At 42.8% G+C, this 22,494-nt stretch overlaps 2 protein-coding genes across 3 annotated transcripts in view; both read left to right on the plus strand.

Moving 5' to 3' along the window:
* GALNT12 (polypeptide N-acetylgalactosaminyltransferase 12) overlaps positions 1 to 22,494 on the plus strand; it is a 94,258-nt gene that overhangs the window by 49,893 nt on the left and 21,871 nt on the right. The window contains exon 10 of one of the 2 annotated variants that reach the window (XM_051609248.1): positions 1,751 to 1,919. In XM_051609248.1, coding sequence (XP_051465208.1) covers positions 1,751 to 1,888 — 138 coding nt within the window. In that variant the 3' untranslated portion in view covers positions 1,889 to 1,919. Of the gene's footprint in view, positions 1 to 1,750; positions 3,381 to 22,494 lie in introns of those variants that run through there. The other variant, XM_051609247.1, reaches the window with a different exon arrangement.
* Positions 11,632 to 22,494, plus strand: part of GABBR2 (gamma-aminobutyric acid type B receptor subunit 2) — a 476,938-nt gene continuing 466,075 nt past the window's right edge. Inside the window, exon 1 of the mRNA XM_051609256.1 lies at positions 11,632 to 12,363. Coding sequence (XP_051465216.1) covers positions 12,049 to 12,363 — 315 coding nt within the window. The 5' untranslated portion in view covers positions 11,632 to 12,048. The remainder of the gene's footprint in view (positions 12,364 to 22,494) is intronic.

The raw sequence follows: 22,494 nt of genomic DNA on the forward strand, positions 1-22,494 counted from the left end.
GGTCAGGTTCTGGAGTGTTATTATTTGGCTAATGGAAAAGGTCACATAATGTATCAAAATGGTATATTTACATAATGTGTCTACATAATGCATCTAAACTTCACAGACTCCATAGTTGACAAATTTCATGCTTAGATATTACCACCAGTGATAGATGGCAGATAAATTCTGAAGAAAAATATGAAAACTACTGCCCATTCACTAAATCTAGTCCAGCCTGAAGCTCAAAGTGGTATTACTGAGTAACAGAAAATATTTAAAGTGCTGACTTTATAAAAGACATTTCATTTTCAATGCTGCCTTAAATTTTTTTTTGAGGTCATACACATTAATTCCGAAGATGATGTACATTGAATGAACCTCAGTCACTTCAGGAAATACTTAAGAAAACACAATTTTGGAATACATCTGTTTCCACTGCATTCCTAACCATTAACTTTAAAAATAATTTGTAAAGTTTCAGATGCTAAATACTCTTTCTTCATCATGATCAGTTTGTCTGCATGTGATTTGAATGTACTGCTTTACTCCAATTCCTCTTTTTCTATTGCATTACATCAAAATCACTAGTCTCCATTTTTCGAGGCAAGAGATGGGCAAGGTGTCAGTATCTCATTTATCTTGCTTTGTGTGGAGAAGTGTCAGACACTGGAAAAATTGTCCTTATGGATGTAAAATAATCAAAGATATGAACAGCCTTCCCAGCAGCCTGGCAAGAATAAAGTTCTTATAGTCACTGTGTCAAAACTGAGTGAGGCAGATATTGATTAGTCCACTCTAAATTTTGAGTTACCAAAATGGAAACAGGAAAGTCCTTCAGCAGCTAAGTCTGTCATCATGCCCAAGAGCAAGGCACTGCTGGGCATCAGGAGCTGTGGCTCCAGGGGCAATTAGTGTGACATTGCTGATGAGGGAAGTGCAGACTTTCAGAGGAGTCAGGCTTACGCTCAGAAACAAGGGGTTGGCATTCTTCTTTTGAGGCTGTCACAGGGTTTGGAGATGGCTATGTATGGGAATGTCCCCTCAGAAGGAAGTGTCTTGGAGGAGGGCACTTCTCCACAGTTGGACACGCTGCCATTGTGCAGCTCGCCATCCTAAATGACAGCACTCCTGGATTGGAGCAAGCAATGTGAACTGGAGAGAAAATGTTTCTGGAGCCTCCTGAAATAGGAGGGCCTGAGGCCTCAAAATATATGTCCTGTGGGGATTCTGATTGTGGAGGCTGTCAGACCTTACACCTCCACAGCATCTGTGCTGCCCTCCAGCAAAGCAAGCTAATTCCCCAGAGGTCTGCAGGCAAGAGGCACACTTAGATTGTTTTGCCCTTTCCACTCAAAATATACTCTGTGAAGAAAGGAGAATATTTTTTTTTTTGCTAAATATATATCCAACATGTGTACTTAAACTAACTAACTTTACATTTTATGTGCAGTAAGTTGGTGAATTTGAGTAATGCTTGTACTTGGATTTGGTTTTCTCTGGAAGTAACAAAAGGCAGTGAAAATGAATGAAGTTAGCACATCCTTTACAAGCATGAATCACTCTAAAGCAGTGCTAATGTAGGTTTATAAGCAGGGTCTTCTGATCAAGTTTCAGAGATCCTAAAGTTAGGCATTTTTGCTTCACTGAATGGCCCTAAGAGAAGGAGGTGTGGTATTTGTTACAAATATCTTCTGTTATTTTTAAAACACAGTGATATGCTTACAATTTTTAAGGCATGAAAAGCAAAAATAATTTCTGTCTTTTTTAGGATGGTACTTTGTTTCATGTGCACACCCAGAAGTGCGTACAAGCAGAGTCAAAGGCTTACAATGGTAACCCAGCACCGTTACTACGACCGTGTACCAACTCAGACTACCAAAAATGGTTCTTCAAAGAACGAAGTTGAGCCACATGTCATCTAGAATATAGATGAATATGTATGTTCTCTTTCTAGTTGGCTTTTTGAAAATCACATAAGTGATATATATTTATATGGAAAGAACTGTAATTAGTTTACAAGCCTTGAATGTTGTTTTCTGGAGCATTAAAAGGCACTAAGCATTGAAAGCCACATAAAGTGCTGTGGTTATATCATGCCACAGATCCTGCTCCTTTTCTCTTTATTTGGCAGCTATATAACTGCTTCTGAAGTGTCTTAGGTTCTTTTCACAGGTGACAATATATTTTTTGAATCTACTGTGTGAAAGTAAGGCAGTCAAAATTATTGCACTAATGTTATCTGCCAATAACTTAAAATGTTTATTTTTCTACTAAAATATTATGCGGTTGTGCCGTTTAACAGATAGTAGCTGTTCATTTTTCTTGTCTCTTAAATACGAAGAAGGTAAGTGTAGGCCAGATTCTGCCTTAAGTGACTATCACATAACCCTCACTGAAAATAGTGTGGAGTTGCACATGAAGACAGAGTAGGTCTGCCATGTTTTTGCACAGATAACAATCTAGATGCATACAGATTGCACATGCTTGTCAAAATTATCTTTGAAATGTTGCAACAATTTTAGATGTTCCTGGCACTTGATAAGTTTCTAATAATGCCCAAGTCTGGTTTTGATGTAAAATGGGGATTCTCTCATCTCTCTTAAAAAAACAAGGTAACAATATTTAAAGACAATCCTCTGGGAAAACCTATCTAGATTCACACGGATCTAGCTATGCATCTGTGTGCCAGACTGGACAATGTATTCTAACATCATAGATTTTCAACATGCATAAAACTTGCAAAATCAGACCTAGCAATCGTTCTTTTGACAAATTTCAAAATTGTAATAAATTATATTTTACATTAAATTGTTAATGTTTAAACAGGTCATATAAAAATGATTGTATAAACAAAAATGGTTTTGCAACTAATAGATATGGTATGCAGCTGATATTAATACAAAAATAATTGTCTTTCAGATTTAACTTACATTTTGTTTGGGAACTCCTTTTCTAATAAGTTGTTCATGTCAGCACATATAGTCCTATTGAAGACATGGGGTTTAATCTGCACCTGTACAAGATGTTTTCTGTTGTGGTGTTTGGAATCTGCCTTACCCAATCAGACAAGTCTTGTGTATAGTAATCTATTTGGTCATCAACCATCATCATTATAATGTTGATTAAAAGGGTTTCAGTTCATAAGGGAAGGTTCTTTCTGTATCAGATAGAGTTATGCATAGAAACATGAAGATTTCAATCTTTTTACCTCAGAAATCATGGCATCTGTTCCATTAAGTTTTGGATTTCTAACATTGTTTGCCATTGCTCATTTTCTGTAAAAAATGTACAGCCCTTTATTTGATTCATCATAAGTTTGTCATTTTTCCATATCTATTTATATGATTAGGGTGTGGGGGGAGGGTTTCTGCCTGTAAGAGATGCATATATAGGTTCTTCCAAGGTCTTTCTAGATCCATGTAGATAGAAAGTTTTTGTGAGCACCTTTAAAGTTTTGCCTCTGTGGGCTGGACTGATAAATTTGATGTTAGAATTAATAAAATATTTTGTGATTCAGTAGAGTGGGAATTATCTTTGCAACTATGGGATTTTTTTCCTCTGGTCACTGGTTTTCTTTTAATCTTTTCACTGATCACTTAGGCTTTGATCCTTGCAGCACATGGGAGAAGACACCTGTACTTTATGGTCTCTCAAGTTTCCTTTGCTGAACTTGTAAATGCTTCAGTTCACCTGTTAGCAACAGTGGTGTGCACTTTGTGGAACCACAAATCAAATCTGGGTGGTGACATGAGAGAACTGTGACAGCTCCAGCAACACTGCAGGGTTTTTCTGATAATTTCTGCTTTGCCTATTTGACTGTTGATTGAATTACATTAGTAAGTTAATGAGAGCCCAGCTGTTAGAACTGTAGACAAAGCTCTCATTACCTCCATAGTCAGTGAGGTTTTCTTAGTTTCTGAACTTCAGGATTTCATCACCAGGTGATGGGATGCAAGTGAAACTTGGTAACTGGAAATTATTTTCCGTACGTCTTCCCACCCTGCGCTCCCTTGTTTAGAGGGAAGTATTGATGAATTTGGCTTATAGTTACATGCAGCTGAGCTGTTTTCTCATATACCAGCAAACTTGCTACCCAGGGTTGAATACTTGGTAGGCAAGCACACTTACGTTGAGTTCAAAAGCAGACAATGAACGTAGCAGTGTCACAACCTTGCTCTCCCTGTGTTGGCCTTTTAGTCCATATACTTGCTGGTTTTCTCCTTGACATCCTTTTGGATGGGAAAAGCTTACCTTGCAGGGGCAAAAGGGTTCTAGGACAAGGGTTAGCAGGGCTCATTGAAAGAACCTGAAACAAGATTGGAAGGGGGTGAGGATGTAACCAGACTTGCTAGAGAGTTGCCTGGGTGTAGTAGTGCAGCACTTGGGGGACAGCGTGCTAGTATTTTTGAGAACCAGAAGGCCTACCTCCCCTCAAGGGTGAAAACTACATGCTCAGCTCCCTCTCTGAAATGCTTACACACCAATGCACACAGCAAGAAGAATAAACAGGAAGAACTGGAGATGTGTGTGCTATGATCTCATTGCATTTACTGAAACATGGTGGGATGGCTCACATGACTGGCATGCTGTCATGAATGGCTATGTCCTTTTTATGAAAGATAGGCCAGCAAGGCAAGATGGTGGAGTTGCTCTGTATGTGAGAGAGCAAAGGGAATGTATCGAGCTCTCCCTGCGGGCAGATGAAGAGACAGTTGAGAGCTTTTGGGTTAAGGATTAAGGGCAGGCAAAAATGAGAGACACTGTTGTGGGTATTTATTCCAGTCCACCTGAGCAGGATGAGGAAGTTGATGAGGCAGAGCTGAGAGTAACCTCACAATCACAGGCCTTGGTTCTCATGTGGGACTTCAATCACCCTTATATCTGCTGAGAAGGTCACAGAGCCAGGCATGTACAGCCTAGGAGGTTCCTCTAGTGTAATGAGGATAGCTTTTTGACTCAGGTGGAAGAGGCAACAAGGAAAGGGGTACTACTGGACCTAGTACTGACAAACAAAGTGGGACTGGTGGAGGACATTAAGGCAGCCTTGGCTGTAGTTATCATGAGAAGGTATGAGTTCAGGATCATGGGTAGTATATACAAAAGAGTAAGTAGGACTGCAGCCTTGGACTTCAGGAGGGCTTTGACGTCTCAAGAAACTGCTTGGAGAAATCCCATGGGTTAGGGCCCTAGAAGGTAGAGGGGCTCAAGAGAGTTGGTTGATACTCAAGCACCACTTCCTCCAAGCTCAGGATCAGTGTATCCATAAGAGCAAGAAATCACTCAAGGGAAGCTGGAGACCTGCATGGTTGAGCAGGGAACTTCCAAAAAAGACAGTGTGCCATATAAAATTCTAGACTTAGAGATTAAGAAATCTGTCTCCCAAATAGATTTTATTCCTTCCTCATTGCCCAGCTGCAAAAAAACCACACACACACACACACACACCATCTTTACTGCCCTTTTTTAGGCATTTTACTGGATCAGTGTGATTCTGTGTTCTCCCATGTTCTTTCCCTTCCCATTGCTTGATGTTCCTTCGATGTCTCTAGGTTATGAGACATAATTGGCATGGTTAAGGCACAAAAAATCAAGCCAGAAGGACTTCAGAAAACTAAACCATCCAAAATGTTTTTCCAGTTTTCCGTATCCTGTGTTGAATACACCTCATAAGGAGAATAGTAATATGCAATGCATACATTACCTGATAGTATTATCCCCAAAATGAGAACTTGGTGTTGAAAGTACTGGTTGAACTTGCTGTTTTTTGGAATTAAAAATTGTCATTAAAAAACAACAAACCCCCCACCAAAACAAAAAAATAACCCCCAAACATTAAATAAAGTACTTATTTCTTAGTCCTTGTATTGCTTTATATCTATAAAAAATATAAATTGCAATCCAGATCGTAGTCTGGTGCCTACTTCTTTATCATGTTTCTTTGAACTCATCAGTTAACTCTCTCGCCAGGTTTTTTCTTTTATTCTTCCACCTCTCTTAAGTGTGGGTCTTCGACATGGGCTAAAACTTACTGAATTTTTACTTTGACAGAAGACAGCACATGTATTTCCCTTTAAAAAAATAAACCACTAAAGCCTCTGTATGTGTAGTTTTGACTGAACCATTACGATGGAGGACTGTTAGAACTTGCACAGGCACCCAGGAACAGCAGTCATCATTGTATATGCATCAGTCAACATGAATTGGAAGCAGTGTTTCTTGCTAGCGCTGCTGAATCAAAGACTCCAAACTGTCCTATTTATAGGAAGTGGTAAGATGTACTGGAAGGGGAAATTCATGTTGAGTGGACTGATGGAATTATGCTTCTATTCCCTATGTTTGTAAACTCGGGCAGTTACAGACTGATGTTGCTGGGTTGGTAATTAAAAAACTGATGTTCTTTCATTTGGTTCTCTTAAAGCCTTTAGATTGGGAGGTTAATTTGAAGTTGAGCTTTGTTCTGATACCCCTATATAAAGATACAACAATTGAGATGTCTAAAGAGACGATAGGATTAGGTTCATGCAGTTGTATATATGCGCTTGCACCTGTGAAGTTTTCTGGCAGTGTTTGAGATCACTGCATAGGTTCATAACAAAGACAAAATTTTGACTACACTAGAAAGTTAACTGAGGTAGGTGGGAAAGTCCTTGGGAGGGAGGGTGAGAGGGACAGCGAATCTTCCCCTGTTCTATCGGGGTGTTACCAGTTGACTGCAACAGCAATAACGGGGTTTGAATTAGGGCATTGTTATATTCTTCCATTTACAGAGGAAAACAATTATGTATGTATATGCAGGACCAAAATTACTATGCCTAGATCAACAGGCTTCAGTCTTTTCAGTCCATTACTCACTGACATTTATATGAATAGATGCAGCCTGTTGAGACCAGTCCTACTCAGCACTGACAGGAATGACGTGGCTGTAGATGACAAACTTTTAGAGAAGCTTCCAGGATTTCCAAAGGAGGTTGGAGCCAAAAACAGGGCAGGACCTTCTCAGTGAAGTTTCCTAACTCCAAAAGCAAGAAGAAAGAAGATGGAAGATGCAGGAAGTGAGTCACTGCCCTTTTAGGTTGTGTGACCTTTGATGTGGCATCAGACCATCTCCCAGAGTAGGAGAGGACTTGCAGCAAACACAATTTCTTTCTTGGTGGTAGGGAAAAATCAGTTTTCTGGTTTTCTTGAACTTGCTCATGCTCTGAAGATCTTTAACTTGCAGCTGAAGGAGAAGGGGTCAAGGGAGTCATAGCAGTACAGATACTTAGGCCTCAATTTCATAAATTACGTACTCAGTAATGAGCAAATATGAAGAATATATAAAGAAAAAAAATGTTAACTGTGCATATACTGTGAGAAGACTTATAAATAACTGAAAGAAATTGGAATTTATCATTAGCAGGAAGATACTTGACATAACTGCATTTAGTGAAATACAGTTGAAGGATTCACATGATTGATATGCTGAAGTGACAGGGTAACATTCCGGGAAGAAAATGACATTTTATTTTTGAGCAAAGGGATATACAATTCATGTGAACTGATATTTTAGGCAACAAGGAATAAACAGACATAGAGGGTGTTTGGTGTAGACAACAAAATAAGAATATAAAGCCTTTTTTGCAAAACAGGTAAAGGATGTGTGCTACTTCAGAGGCTTTCATCCTAGGAGATGCACTTTACCGATTTCACAGTAACAAAACATTCTGGAGATTTCTAAGAAAAAAGAAAAAAAAAAAGGCAACTGGGCAGGCAGTTGCATGTGACAAAATGTTTAACAAGCAGTATGGTGAAGTTCTCCTTTATGCCTCCTTTTATTTAAACTGAGCTGTTACCTGGGCATCTGTTACTCAGAAACCAAGGATAGTACCTATGAAAAAAGAAATTTCTCAGTGCTGAGAACTGGAAATCAAGGTTTACATGTATACATGTTGAAAACTTTTATATGTACAACATGAAAGTTTTTGCTAGGATTACAAATGAAATATTCAAAAGTGTCAGAAACAAAGTTATTTGTTAAATCTAAATATAATCTCTGTGCATCTATGTCACTATTGTCTTTAATTCCATTATTTTCTTGCATCATGTTCTCTGGGTTTTTTGGAGGGTTTGGTGGTTGTTTTTTTTTTGTTTGTACTTTGTTTTGTTGGGGTTTTTTTTGCAAAAGATGTGGAAATTGTCTTTTTCATGCCTTCCTGAGTATACAGAAAGGATTTTGAGAGACTTACTTCGCCGAATCCTCCTTGTTCAATAGATAGCCTTACTTACTTCCCTATAGTAAATCCCTAGCCAGAAAAATAAAGATTATTTTCTCAGCTGTTTATTATGGAACCTGAATGTTACAGTGTCTTAGACCTCCCCAAGTATTTATTACTCTGTCTTCATAGTATGGCCGTGAACAAGAACACTCCTGTTTTACTGACAGGGAATGCAGTGAGAAAAAGATTAAGGTTGGAAGTACCACATTATTAAATACTGTAATTTTAAGTGTAGCTTTGCTTGTTTTAAATGGTATCAGCAACATTCCAGACTTTTGTAGTTGAGACTCAGAAGCTGGGATTCATTTGACCAAAGGTGATCACCTTCAAATGAGAAATGCACACATAGATGAAGCATCACTGTGGGCTCACTTCACAGGCAAAATGATCCACAGAATAATGCGTAGAAAGCATCTCCTGCCAAGAGCCCCCAAAATGAGGGAGACTACCTCTGAAATTCTGCCTTAGGTTTTTGGACAAATAGAGGTAAATCTTGGTTTCCTGGGCCTGTTTTTGTACTCCATGGTGAGTGTGACACGGCCCGTCCTAGAAGTTTTTCTTTGGCCTGTCTCCCCAGCAGACTGCAGGGACACGCCTGGTGGTGGCTGGGCTCTGCCTCCCATCTGAGGGCAAGCCTTGAGCTTTATGCTGAATGGAACTCTGCCATAACTCTTTCTGACCTGTGCTTGGAAAGAAACACAGAGGTGCATTTGATTCTTAAAATAACAGAAGGATGTTTGCTGCTGCATCAGTAAAGAAGAAGGATGTCATGCAGTTACTAATAATATTCAAAGTATTCATTTTGTTGTACCACGTAACTTTGACTCAAGCTTTATTTCACAAAGACTGAGTTCTCAAAAAATGGGATTTTTTTTTTTTTTAAATAAATATATAAAATAGAAGCTTAGGAAGCTGGTGACATTCCAGAGGCAGTGTGAATGCATATGTTAATACAGTGCCAATATAAAATGATAACCAAATAGCTGTAGTCCTGCTAGCCAAGTACTGGAGAAAATGACGGAATTATAGAGGATACAAGCAGCCAAGAATGGTTTTCTGTGAATCAGATTTTGACAAACTTGGTATCTATTGCAGATCAGACTGAGAATAGTGGAACATCATTTAGCATATGAAATTCTGATTTAAAATAACATTATACAAAATCATTATGGCACTTATTCCTGTTGGCATCCTAGGGATGTGTTCTTGATTGCATGATAATAAATTTTCTGGAGGAAAGTTAAGTTACTGGATAAGACTGCAAGTGACAAACTGCTGGGCAGGTCACTTGTATAAATAAAGTACATAGTTTGTTTTATCTTAATCCAAGATCAGATGTAGAGAAGCAAAGAAGTAGGTCATGTTTTTACGCAGAATGGATCCAAAATACGGTGTAGATAATTCCATAAAGAGAGAGCCTCACAAAGACAAAAAACTGGCTGGTTTGCCTACAGGGATTAGTTCTGATCTGCCCAGCCCTTGGAAGCGGCTGGTGCTGAGGGAGCTGCTGTGTGAGGTTGCCCCTGGTGGCCCAGTGCTGACAGGTTGCAGAGTCGGAAGGCCCAGTTCACACATGTAGTGGAAAAAGGAGAGGTGCCTTGGAAATGCCTCCCGGAATCATTCCTGTGGTAAGGGAAAGTCAGTCTAATTATTTTACATAAGCAAAATGCAGTGATTAATCTTAGCTTATGTGCATGGGAGAAGATCACTGATACTATGTCCCCTTGAGCTGATAAAGGCATGATAAGAACCAGTGGTTGGAGGCCAGAACAAGACAAATAGTTACTGAATGTGAGATACAGCTCTTAGCAAACTAAGTAATGATTGAAACGATTTATTAAGAGATGTGGTGCATTCTTCATTGCTGATGCCTTTAAGCCAACGCTGCAGGATGTCATTCTGAGGGAAAGGCTGTAAAGCTGTGAGTGTTATGAGATTACTGGTTGAGGCCTTTTAGCCCAAGGTCAGATCATAATGATCTTCACATTTATGAATGTATTATTTCCAATTTATTGCAGAGATGCCACTGTTGTGTATGTGATATAAATTAGATGTATTAAGTTGATCTTCAAAGGTTTGCTGTGAGTGACTTCAGCAAAATTATGCATATGTATAAAAAGGGAGGTGCCTGAGGCAGGGTTAAGCAAAGCCTTGCGTTTTGCCAGTAACGCCTCCCGTGTAGGATCATCTTGCCTTGAAACCCACGGCGACTTGTCTCAACCCCTGGCCCTTCCCAGTGGGCTGCAAAGTCAGGCACCGCTGCTTGGGGGCTTTGCCAGCCCCCGCCGAGGGTGGGCAGTGTGTGACCCGGCCTGGGGGGTCACAGGGCAGACAGCTTTGGCGAAGAGGTGGAGTATGTCCCACATCCATGGAGATGTGCGGGTAGCTAGCTAGGAGAACAGGCGTGAAAAAACTCATCTTCCCCAGGCTACTCGCAGAGTTGTAGCAACCCTCCAGGGAGCTCCAGAGTCCTGCTGCAGCAGATTTTTTGCAGCCGCGAGCGGAGCCAGGCTCCAGAAAACCGCCAGTTCTGCGGGGATGAGAAAATAGTTTTTTTTAAAAATAATAAATCCCCGCTTCTGCTCTTGCAAAAGGCTCGACTCCTGCCTGCCGCAGAGCTGCCACGGCCTGGGCTCTGCCTGTGCCTGTGCGTGTGTGCGCGGGGCTGGCGGAGGTGCCAAGCCGGAGCAGGAGCGTGTTTGCGCGGTGCCGCCTGGGCGCGGGGGCGGCGGGAGCGCTGCGGCGGGAGCGTGCTGCGGGTAGCGGCTCCCTCTGCGAGTCTGGGGGTGTGTGCGGGGTCGCCGGCCGGCCCGCACCGGGCAGGGCAGGGCCGGGCACCGGCTCCGGGGGCGGCTCCGGGGGCGGGTGCGGGTGGAGCGCGGGGCCGGGGTGGGTGGGCAGCGGCCACGGGAACACCTCCATGCCTTGAGGCCGCCACCTGGAAAAGGTGCCCGACCCACGGGCACCGAATGCTGACGCCGTGAGGGAAGGTCGGCCCGGCCCGGCCCCGCTTTCCTCCTTGCCCCCCCCCCTCAGCCCCGGGCTGCGCATCCTGCTCGGCGGCTCTGCCGGAGCCGCAGGACGGGCGCAGGCGGCACCTCCCGCCCGCGGAGAGAGAGAGCTGCCCGCCCCGCGAGGCGCCCGCGCCCCCTCCGCTGCCCCGGCTGCCCGGGAATGCGGCACTAGCACCCCCGCCACGGCGCGGCACCGCTCCCCTCCTCCGCCTCCCCGGCTCTAGGGGGTGCGTTTTCCTCTTCGGCGTTTTCTGCCGGAGCATCCTTTTTTTTTTTTTTTAATTATTTATTTCCCCCCCCCCCACGTTTGGAGGAGGAGGAGGGGGGAAGGAGGGAGGTGTTCAGTGAGGGCTGCTCGGGCCCCCCCCCCCCCTCCGCGCCTGAGAGGTGCTGTCCCTCCCTGAGCGGAGAGGGGGGAGAGCAGCCGGGGAAGCAGAGGCAGGTCCCGCTCCCTCGCTCTGCCGCCGGGGAGAGAGGAGGACGCTGGTGGGGAGCGTTTCAGTGTATGCGTGGTGGTGCGGGGGGTGTATTTATTTATTTATCGCTCCTGATGGTTGCAGCTGGCAGACCTGGGAAGAAGTAGGCGCCATTGCCAGAAGGATTATTGCCAGGGGAGGGGGGGGAAGAGAGAGGAGACCCCGAGGCTCCCGGGGAAGCAGAGAGAGGCGGTTCTTTTTCTCCCGCCTTGGCTCCTGCCGCCGGGGGATGCGCCCGGACTGAGAGGGGCTCGGCTCCCTTCCGCCGCTCTGTCCGTCCCCCCCACCCTCGGTCCTCCTCCTCCTCCCCCATCCAGCAGCATGCATCCCTCTCCGCGGAGACCGGCCGCTGCCACCTCCAACCCTGCCATGCTACTGCTGCTCCTGTGCCTGGGCTGGGCGCCGCCGGGCTGGGGCTGGGCGCGGGGCAGCTCCCGTGGGGCGGCCGGGCTGCCCCCCAACGCCACCACGCCGATCTCCATCATGGGCTTGATGCCGCTCAGCCAGTCCGAGGAGGACCAGAAAAGCAAGATCGGCCGGGGAGTGCTGCCCGCCGTACAGCTGGCCATGGATCAGATCCGCAACGAGTCCCTGCTCAACCCCTATTCCCTGGACCTGCGGCTCTACGACACGGAGGTAGGGACCGCGGCGGGCACCGCGCCGCCGGGCGCAGGGGGAGGCGCCGCCGCCCAGTCCCGGGGCGCTGCTGGTGCCGGGGCGCAAGGGCAGCGCGGGCACCCGGGTCGGGGCTGCGGCTGCCGGCGGAGCCGTGCGTGGCGGCTCCGAGCCCGCGCTGCCAGCACAGCCCCCGCAGCTGTGGAGGGACGGGCGGCGGAGGAAGTGGAGCTGGCGGTCCGTATCCTGCGCTTTCCCTTGCGTATCCGGAGCGGCTCCCCCGGCAGCCGGGACTCGCCGCGCCGCTCGCCCCTGCAGCGCGGGGGTGGGCCCGGGCGGGTGCCCGGGTGGCGGGGGTGGCTGGAATCCACTGCCCTTGGCACGCACGTACGCGGGTGGGAGGAAGGCTGCCTCTCGTTGGCGCTTCCTTGCCCAGCGAAGCTGCGGCCGCATCCCTCTCTCCCTGCCGGTACCCGTTCAGCAACAGATGCACGCCGGTTGCTTCGCTCCCTTTCTTCGCCAGCGAGCACCCGCTGCCATCCCGATTTATCCCGTGCAGCACTGGGACGCGAAGGGCAACTAACTGTACTCGCTGTAGCCTGAGGAGGAGGCGGGGAGGCTCGGGCAGGGTCTCGCCAGGTCTCCCTCTCTCCCTCTCCTCCGGCTGGCGAGAGCGAGAGGCGGCGAGGGAAAGAGTTAAATTTGCAGTGCATATCCCCGCGGATATGCGGGGCAGCGCGGCGGGATGTCTGCCCGGTGTCCCGCTCCGGACCCCTGCCCGGGGCCGCAGGGCTGGGCTGGGAGAGAAGCCCTGCACCGGGCTGTGCTGGGAAACATCTTCCCTTTACCTGGCGGGGACAGAGAGGCAGGGAGCAAGGCAAGGGCTTTGTTAAGTTGGTTCCCACCGCCAGCCACCCGCAACTGCTTTTGGCTGTGGTCACAACTTCAGCTACTGTGTATTTGCGGAGGGTAGGTGGTAACTTAATGTCGAGGCTTTCCTGAAGATGGCAGTGGTTTCTTGTGCAATGCTGGCGTGGGGTGCTCATTTCCAAGACAACCCCCGGTGAAGCGAGCGACTACTGAGAAAATCTTCCTGGCTGTCATTTAAGGGAGACTCTGTCTTCTCCCCTTCGATTCTCAGGATGCAGGGGTAGCAAGCTGGGAGCGGCAACGACAGGCTGCACTGCTGTGTGACAGGTGTCTCCGGCCCCAAAATGATTACAAGAGCTCCTCCTTCTAGAGTGGCTGTTTTTTTATTGACATATATTTGTTATAGGGTGGTGGGGCTTTTTTCAGATAACTCTGAGTAGAAGTGCATGGAGGGCAATATTGCTGAAGATGTAATCTGGGAGAAAGCGTGTTGTGTTGTCTGAACAAGGCTGAGATATTGAAAGGGAATACAGGCAAGATCAGCCCAGAGTAGCTGTTTTGTTTCCTTAAAAAAAATGAATGTTGGGGAACTCTGCAATCATAATGAAAAGAATGATGGGGGATTTTCTGAATGGCTTTACCTGCTTTGTAAAGTGAGGTACTTGTTAGAAAAAAATCACAGTTCTTCTAATCCTGCTTTCACTAGGCTACTCTGTTGAAATCCTTCCTTTGGATGGAATTGCTACAAAAATAAAACATGCATAGGAAGCAGAGAAGCCTAGGCAAGGTCTTCCTTCTTCATACAGTAATATAATAATCAATAAGGTGCTGCACTTTATTGCAGTCAAAATATTTTGAAGTTCTTAATACAGACTTTGGGTTCTGAACTAGGTAGTTAGCATTACAATATTCAGAGAAAAATGCCCTATTTGTTCGGGAATGAGTATCAGTTTCTTAAAAATTCCATTATTACTGTTTTGTACTCTAGGGACATAAAGAATCAGGGTCATGTTGCCAGCTTGCTGTGTAGCTTTCAATGCTTTTAAGCAATTAATAAATGGATGGTTATGGAATGCTAAGTCAGGTGAATGTATGTATTAGGAGTACAGTTGGATCATTATTGCATGCTTAATAGTGACAAGTAAATAACTTAGTGTTCATGAAGAGCACTAGATTGACTGCACCAGAACAGAACAGACTAATGGCTGGAATAGCCATTAAATAAATAATGGCAGTGCAAACTTTTTCACTGGGTTCAGACATTACCTTATCCCTTCAGGGCACTTACGGTAAGCAGAAGGGTAGATGGCTCATCATTCCTACTTGTACCTCAGCCTGTTTTCTGAGATCGCCAATGAAGGGATATGCCTGACAGGCCTGGATCCTTATCATTGCATAATCACAGAGCAGGGAGGAGTTCTCCCTCTCGCAGGTGGTGATTGTGACATTGTTGGCTCTTGAATAGAGAATGTGGAGCCTTGAACACATGGGATTTTTTAACAGCTTGAGAAATAATTGTAGTATATTTATAACGGTTAGGAAATGTATGGCAGCGATTTAGAAAGTCATATATTCTCCCTCGCATCTTCCAGAAACCTCCCATTTTTGCAATCTGATGTTTCTGTTGCGATTTTGTGTAATATTTTAACAAAAAGCTCATGAAAAAGAATGACAATAAAAATCTGAAATTAAAAAAATTATGTATTCAGGTAGTTTTCTGTAAGGTTTGAACTGAATAGTTTAGTTTGCTTTATAGTTCTGATTTGTGTAGTGAAGCATTGTAATGCCTTTGCATTCTGATCAACCATCTGAAGAATTGCAGTGTACCTTCTAAGTCAGACTGTAGTCAGCACTTGAACTTGCTAGCCTTTCAGCACATGAGCAGCAGCCCTAGTGTTTTTGAAAGCATTTAAACTGAATTAAGAACGTAAATACAACGGTTAGTCTATGTTTCAACCAGCTGTGATTGTGTGAATTGTATCTTTGATACAAAATATGACCACAGGTTACAGTGAGTACATAAAAATGCAGAGGCTTCTGTCTTGAGTATTTTGGATGGTTAAAGGTGTTTGGATCCTGATCCAGTTGGGTGAACTGTTTTTCTACCCCATGAGCATGTCTTCATCTATTTGGACATTTCTACATAGGCTCAGTCAATAAAACAAAGCTTAGGTGTAGGTATTTGCTCTGGTCTTAAGTTAGTGACTTTAATTTGTGATGTTCATTTCAACGAGAGTAGGAGCAAACTCTAGATGAGGCTCTTAGGCAAAATGTTGATACTATGCTATTTTAGAAACTAGAGAATTTATAAAGTGGATCGTCTCTAAAGAGACTCATCCAAAGCCCTTTCAATGAATGGCAGTAATTTACTGATTCCAACGGCCCTTGGACCAGGTCCTAGAAGTTACGGGTGCTTGATAGTGTATGGCTTTGGATCAATAACTGTGATATAACATTTTTTCCTTTTGCTGTCCCTCTGATTGTAACTTCAGCTGGTTGAAAATGTGAATAAATATTTTGCAAAATAGTTAAATAAAAAGCTCTACATACACTAGATGTACCTCATAACTTCATGTAAATCAGGAAAGATGATTTCTGCTTAAGCACCCTGAGACACATCTGTTAGATGATAAAAAAAACAACAGAATAACACTAAAATAAAGGAATTAAGCATTCTAGTAGACAGTATTATCAATTTCAACAGTATTTAATTTGCATCAGGCAAAAACTGACCACGCAGAGACTAGAGGAGGAGGCATAGTGGAAGAAGACAAGGGCTTTAATGGAAGTTGGATATCTGCCCTTTTGCATCTGGGCATCTTCCCTTGAATACAGCATGTATTTTCTGATTTCTTGTAGGAGCAGTGCTGCAAGTGGTGCACAGACAGGCTGAATTTGTTTTTAATATAAACATGTATAGTCAAGAAGGCTGTGTATATAAGTTAGAATTCTGTCAGTTACTTCTGAAGATCAAAGTGAGGCTTGACAAAGTGAAAAAAATAACTTCCAGAAGTAAGTGGGATTTATTATCATAAAGAGGGAAGAATATTCATACTGTGGGGATGAGATGATTTAATTTTCTGTAACTACTACAAATAAATTGTGGTAATCCTGATATAATCTCATCTTTGTGTAATAATACACTCTAATACCCTTAAATAGCAGGTTGGGATAGAAGGGTGAGCTCTGGAAAATGAACAGGACTCCATGAAAACTGGAAGGAAAATGTGAACTTACTGACATGTAATATATATTTGCCTAATCATATTCTGTAATGTAGTAGAAAGTGTCTTTATGTGACAGGAAGTTACAGTCTAGGTATATTATAAATAGACCTATTTATTTATTTATTTATTTTAACAACAACAACAACAACAACAAGAAGTCTTTATTTTCAGTAACATCTTCCTCTCCCAAAGTTTAAGGACGGTTTATAGGTTGCGCACCAGTCTGGATCATTCCTACTGATTCTAAGTTAAAAAAGATGCTCAGCCTCAAAATAAAGATGCCTTTTCCAGAAAGCCCAGTCTTGCATGATGTCGAAAAAGTCAACTTATGTCTTGTTCCTGAAAGCTGAAGTTTAGAGTCAGATTTACTTTTACTAAGGATGGGGAATATATTCTGGAAACAGGAGAGCAGGTTTGTGTCAGTGGTGCAAAAGAAATGGTTCTGTCCAGAGGCCTGGGGTTCAGTGTTCAGTAGCACCCGGTGGTCCTCAGGGAGGGACAAACAGCTACCTTTTGCTGTGTGAAAAACTCTGCCCTAACAGAATTGAGCAAGGGCACCCTCCCAGAAAGAAATCACACCACATAAGGGTTAGGCCCTTTGTTTTAGGAGGCATAGATTCAAGCCACTCCAATAGCATGGGGAAGTATGGTGTACCAAAGCCCAGTGAGGACTCTGGGTGTGAGCCCTGACATGCTTGTGAGTTCTCCAATTACTAAATTGTCGGGAGCCTTATTTTCATTTTTAAAGTAGTACTCAAAATGGGACAGATAGATGTTGTTGTGGTCATCTAAGAGCAGCAGTCAGCTGAGTACATGGGAGATGTCAGGGTCTAAAAGAGGGTCCAGTTAACAGCAGACTGAATGGGCAGACTTTAGTTCTTGTATCGCCTGATGAGCTTGTGTCTGGCATATGTTGAAGTAGTTGGGTGATTTTTTACCTTTAAATATTACCAAGTACTTGTGCTGTCTGATATATGCAAAGAATATAGCATTAAAATGCAATGTGCTACGTGTATGCTGCCAATGATGATCACTGCTGGCGACATTCTGCTTGGAAGGGATGTACTTCTTTAAATAGTCAGTGTCCCCTTTGACTTTCGCTTAATGTGGCTCCATTTGCAACATAACCTCTTTTTTTCTCCAGAGTTTTGTAAACTTGGAGGGAATAATCTAAAAGTTACGTGTTTATGTTAATTCTATGCTGGCTCCTCTGCTGATGCTAAGATGTGGGTGGGGAGAGGAGAGAAATCATGTATTCACTGCACCCACTCCTCTGGGTGCAGATCCCAGACCTGCAGAATGTATATTCTCTAAATATCTCTGCAAAGAGATTAAAGCCAATGTATCATTTTCTGGCATATGTCTTGCAATTTCATGTATAACTTACCCTATGCATACTGCAAAACACATTGCAGTGAAATCTTTTTATTCAAATGCCAAACACACTCCATCAACAGGGAAAAGTTTTGTGTTTGTTTTTTTTTCTTTCATAAGTCCAGGAAGGAGTTTCCATTTACATTTGAAGAAAGAGGGGGAAGGCCCTATCCTCTGATTTCGTTATCAACCAGAGTGAATTACTCAAGTTTGTGGAAATGATGGGGCATAACACCCTGGCCAGAATTGCAAAGAAAATATTTGCAATAGGGAAAGGAGAGGAAGGAGATAGGAGAGAGAGATTTATTGACAGCATTCACACAAAAAGTTGTCACTGTAAATATTTCTATTATTTTAATTACATGCACGTAACTATTTGGGATGAAAACATGAACAGTGTCACATTGCATGTAAAGGCTACAAAGCACCATCTCACATTAATCATCTGAACATGGTGATGCATCCGTCTCTCAAGCTTTGTTCTCTGCATTCAGTTTCTTTGCTTTATGGATGTTTTCTTGGTGTATATTGGAATAACAATGCATTTGAGCAAACTGCTGAAGCTGGGAGCCAAACAGCTTTTATAAGAAACTCAAGTGGAGGCCACTGCTGTCACAGGAAAGCAGATGTTTTTACTTAGGAAGGGTTTGAATTGTTACATTCAAAGGCCTGGCTCAGGGAATCAAGTGGTGGAAATTAACAGAGGAAAACCCCCCATGATCCATTTTGGCTCGAATAATTTTTGGAGCAGCTGGGGCTAGCAGACAGGTACATTGAGGTAAGCACTTGCGTGACTCAGTCCTGTGGAGATGTGTGTTGATATATATCAGCCCCATATAGTCCAGGAGCTCTGTTTCAGGCTGTGGGATACCAAATGGAGAGGGTACAGTGCACGTACATTACATTTTTTTAAATTTATTTTTTCATCAGGAATCCTGGAACTAAATCAGTGACAGAGCCTTAAGCTTTTCAGGATCCAGATGCAGGATTCCTTGATTTATAGGTTTACCTGAGCTAGAAATGACATTTGCAGGGCTTCTTGATACTACTTGCTAGCTAATTGGAATCAGGACATACTGACCGACAAACACTTTTTTTTAACTTTTTTTTTTTTTCTCCTTGTGATGGAAAAACCATGTTACCTCATAGCCAAGTCAGTGATGGATGTCCAGTTTCTGTGCCATTAGTTTTTCATTATCATCGGCCTTTAGTTTTGGCACTTTTACCCATAGTATTTTCCAAATAAGTATTTTCAAATGGGAAAGGGAGAGCTAACAAATTAAAGGCAAATATCCACCTTCTCTCTGACAGTAACAGTCACAAAGAATGTAGAATATAAGGGCTAATTCAACAGGGCTGTCCAAATTGTTGTTACTGAGGCTCCTGAGCGATGAAGGCCCAGATAATGGACTAATTGCTTTAAAGTGGCCATCATGAGTTTGAGGGACAGGATTAGAAAACTTAGGTTTTCTGCTATGGCCATGGTACTTCTCGTAAATAATTTACAAGTTATAAGATCAGAGGACCATTAAGATTATCCTGCTTTTACAATATAGGCCATATATTTCACTTGGGAATTTCTGCCTTGTCCTCCACTATGAACTAGAGTATGTACTTTAGAAAGTCCTCCCAATCTTGTCTTCAGGGTTCCCCAAAATCCACCCTAGAAAACCTTTCTCTGTGATTTGCTTGAAATCCCTTTAAAAGACTGTTGCTATTTGCAGCTTAAACTCTGCTGATCCCGTAACCACTGAAGCTGTGAGAGTAGCAGCTCTCAGCTTTTGCATACGCTACTCACCCTGCAATCCCCTGCTGGCCACAGAGCTGAGAAATCATTGGCAAAGCAGGCTGTGCAGGGTGACCAAGGCTTTCTGCCTTTTTTTTTTTTTTTTTTTTATGGCTGTCCAGGGGATCCAGCCTTGTATGAAGGGCTTTGGTGGATTAGATCTTGCTGGAACTCTTAAGTCGTCTTCCCTTCTAAACGTTATCCCAGGCCAGAAGTTAAAACCTTGCTGGCTTGCTTTTTGGCAAGCTGTGTCTGCTGGATTCATGTGTTCCTTCACTGATTAGCTGGTTCTACAGAACATTTTTTGAATTCTTGGCTGAACTCCATTTTCTTCTCTTAATCTACCTTTTTTATAAGACCATTTTGCTTCGGTCTGCATTAGAGGGGCTCATCCTGTCTGCCTGGTTATTTCCAGAATCTCATTTTTTAAAATTAGTCACCATCATACATCTTTAAAAGAACATACTTGTTCAATCTTTTGTTTTCTTAGTTATGTATTTTAATTTACCATATACCTATAGTATGCCTCAGCTTCTGCTGCAGCTTCAGTGAGCTACAAGATTATGTGAAGATACATATACACAATAGGTGTCTTAAGTAACCATTTTACATCCAAAACCTCCGGGGAGAAGTATTAAGAGGCCCCTTTTGGGATGTTAATTAACTTCCTTTCTACTGTTCACTGCTCCTGCTTTCACAGGGAATTTAGGGTGGTTTTTTTTTCTAGCAAAGAGCACAGATCTTTCTTTTTTACTCTATATAAAGTGGCAGTTTTTAACAGATGCACACTTAGTGTGGTACAAAATACCACACAAAATATTTTTCAAGCATTCTTGTGTATCTTAACAGCATCATCGGGAAATATTCTAGCATACACATACAGTATAAAAATACTAAGCTCTGTATTTCTGTGGGGACTTTCATATAATTTTGAAATTCTGTAAAAGCACTTCAGGTTTTGCTTTCTGCTCTCCCCTGTGAATTCAGAGAGCCTTAATTTTCAGGAGGTGGACCAAAATAGAGAACCAAATTTCCCCTTTTTTTCCCCTTCCACTTTCTCCCTTTCTAAAAAATTGCAAACAGGACCAAATTCCATGTTTTTGATGAAAATCTAATCAGGAGAGATGTACCAGAGTCAGGAAGACTTTATGCAATATAGTAAAAGAAATCAAATAGCAATAGCTACCACTGTGTAGAGAAAGTGATACAAAAAGTTTTGCATTCCGGATCTTTACATTTAGTCACGCTCCTGTCTGCTTCTCATTTCTTTCTGTGAAGAAATGCTAATGGTATCAGCTCCAGATTGCTCTCTTTTTTTAATAAAAGAACAGTTTCAAGTTAGGTCCCTGAACTGAAGATTTGCTTTCTGAAAGCACCGTGTGATTTGCATTTTCTGTCAACATCAGGGGGAATTGCTGAATACTCAGCACTTTAGGAAGCCAGCCCACCTATGAAAATGCAACGTGGTTCTATGAGAAGGAGACCTAGAATTGCCACTTTTCATTAAGAACAAGGGCATTCATAGTTTCTTGCTCTAAAGTTTCTAATTGCCTGGTGGAATAAAATGCTGATTTTGTTTAGCCTTTGGGATACAGATTGTTTCAGGATTGGTGTCAGTATTATCACAATGAAATATCCTGTAGATTTAGATTATTGCATCTTGGAAATCAAACAATTAAAAAAAAAAAAAAAAAGAAGTAATTTTTGTAATTAACACGTATCTGGAAATGGTATGTTTGACCTTGGCAAAAATAACAGCTTGTGCAATGTAAACAAAAGGAGTGGCACGGTGGGAGTACTAAGTCCCTAGGGCCTTGTTACTCAAGGCAGGTCTACACTGCTGGCACATTTATGTCGCTGGTGGGTGTCAGGGAGCGTTCTCTCAGTGTCAGCAGAAGCCCTTAGTGCAGTTACAGCAGCGAACAGCTCCTTTTAACTCATCTAATAAATGTTATTTCACTTGAAGGGGATAGTGTACTGAAGGGCAGAAAGTGTTTTCCTTGACCAATGAGTACAAAAGTTTGATATTATTAGAAATAATTTTTTATCCATTATAGAGGAAGTTACAGATTAAATTGCCTCTGAGCACTAAAATAGAGAAACAACTTTTTTTTTTTTCTATCCCCCCACCCCCCTAGCTTTTTATGCATTCTCGTGGCTTTCTTCTGCATCTTTTACAGTTTGTTATCTTCATTCTCAAAGTGCTGCCACTAGAATTTGATCTATTGCTTCAGGAATAATCACACTGGTGCTGTATATACTAGTAATTTTATCTCCTTTCTTCAAGTCTTCTGTTCAGAATGGAGGAAATGAATTTGATCTTTGTGCTGCAATGCCAGGGAGGAGAGAGAGGAAGCAGAGATGAGATTTTCAGACTACATATGAGGAGTGAGGCACTAGAATCTGAAGCAAAAATAGATTTTCCTTTGCCTTCTCCAGATGAATCTCACTAGCAACAAGCAAATCTGGTCGGTCTTAGTATTGCAGTTGGAAGTAGATAGCCTGGTCATTTGCGTGATGCTGTGGCATGTAAATTATTTTAGCTGAACAGCTGGCTACTTAAGTTGGGACATTTTAGAGCAGATAATAGTGTCTCAATATGGAAGCTGCTCTTGGTTTAGGTAGAGGTTTGGTCTTGATGTAAGAGCTGGAGTTTCCATTCAAAAGAAATCATAATGGTTTCCAATGCATTGCCAAGGTTTCTTAGGATGTGCGAGTGCTCTAATTGCACCGAGCAATTAAGCAGCAAGAGCAGAGACATGTGGGACAAGAAGGGTGAATTATAACCTGCTTTGAAAAAAATAACATTTGAGGTTGGGATTAGAACATCCTATAAATGTTAATGGGAGTTTCTCAAGGGGGAGGAAGTTTTGTGTAGGAGGTGTGAGGTGACAT

Source organism: Apus apus, chromosome 2 (assembly GCF_020740795.1).
Source record: "Apus apus isolate bApuApu2 chromosome 2, bApuApu2.pri.cur, whole genome shotgun sequence".
In the NCBI taxonomy this organism is placed as follows: Eukaryota; Metazoa; Chordata; class Aves; order Apodiformes; family Apodidae; genus Apus; species Apus apus.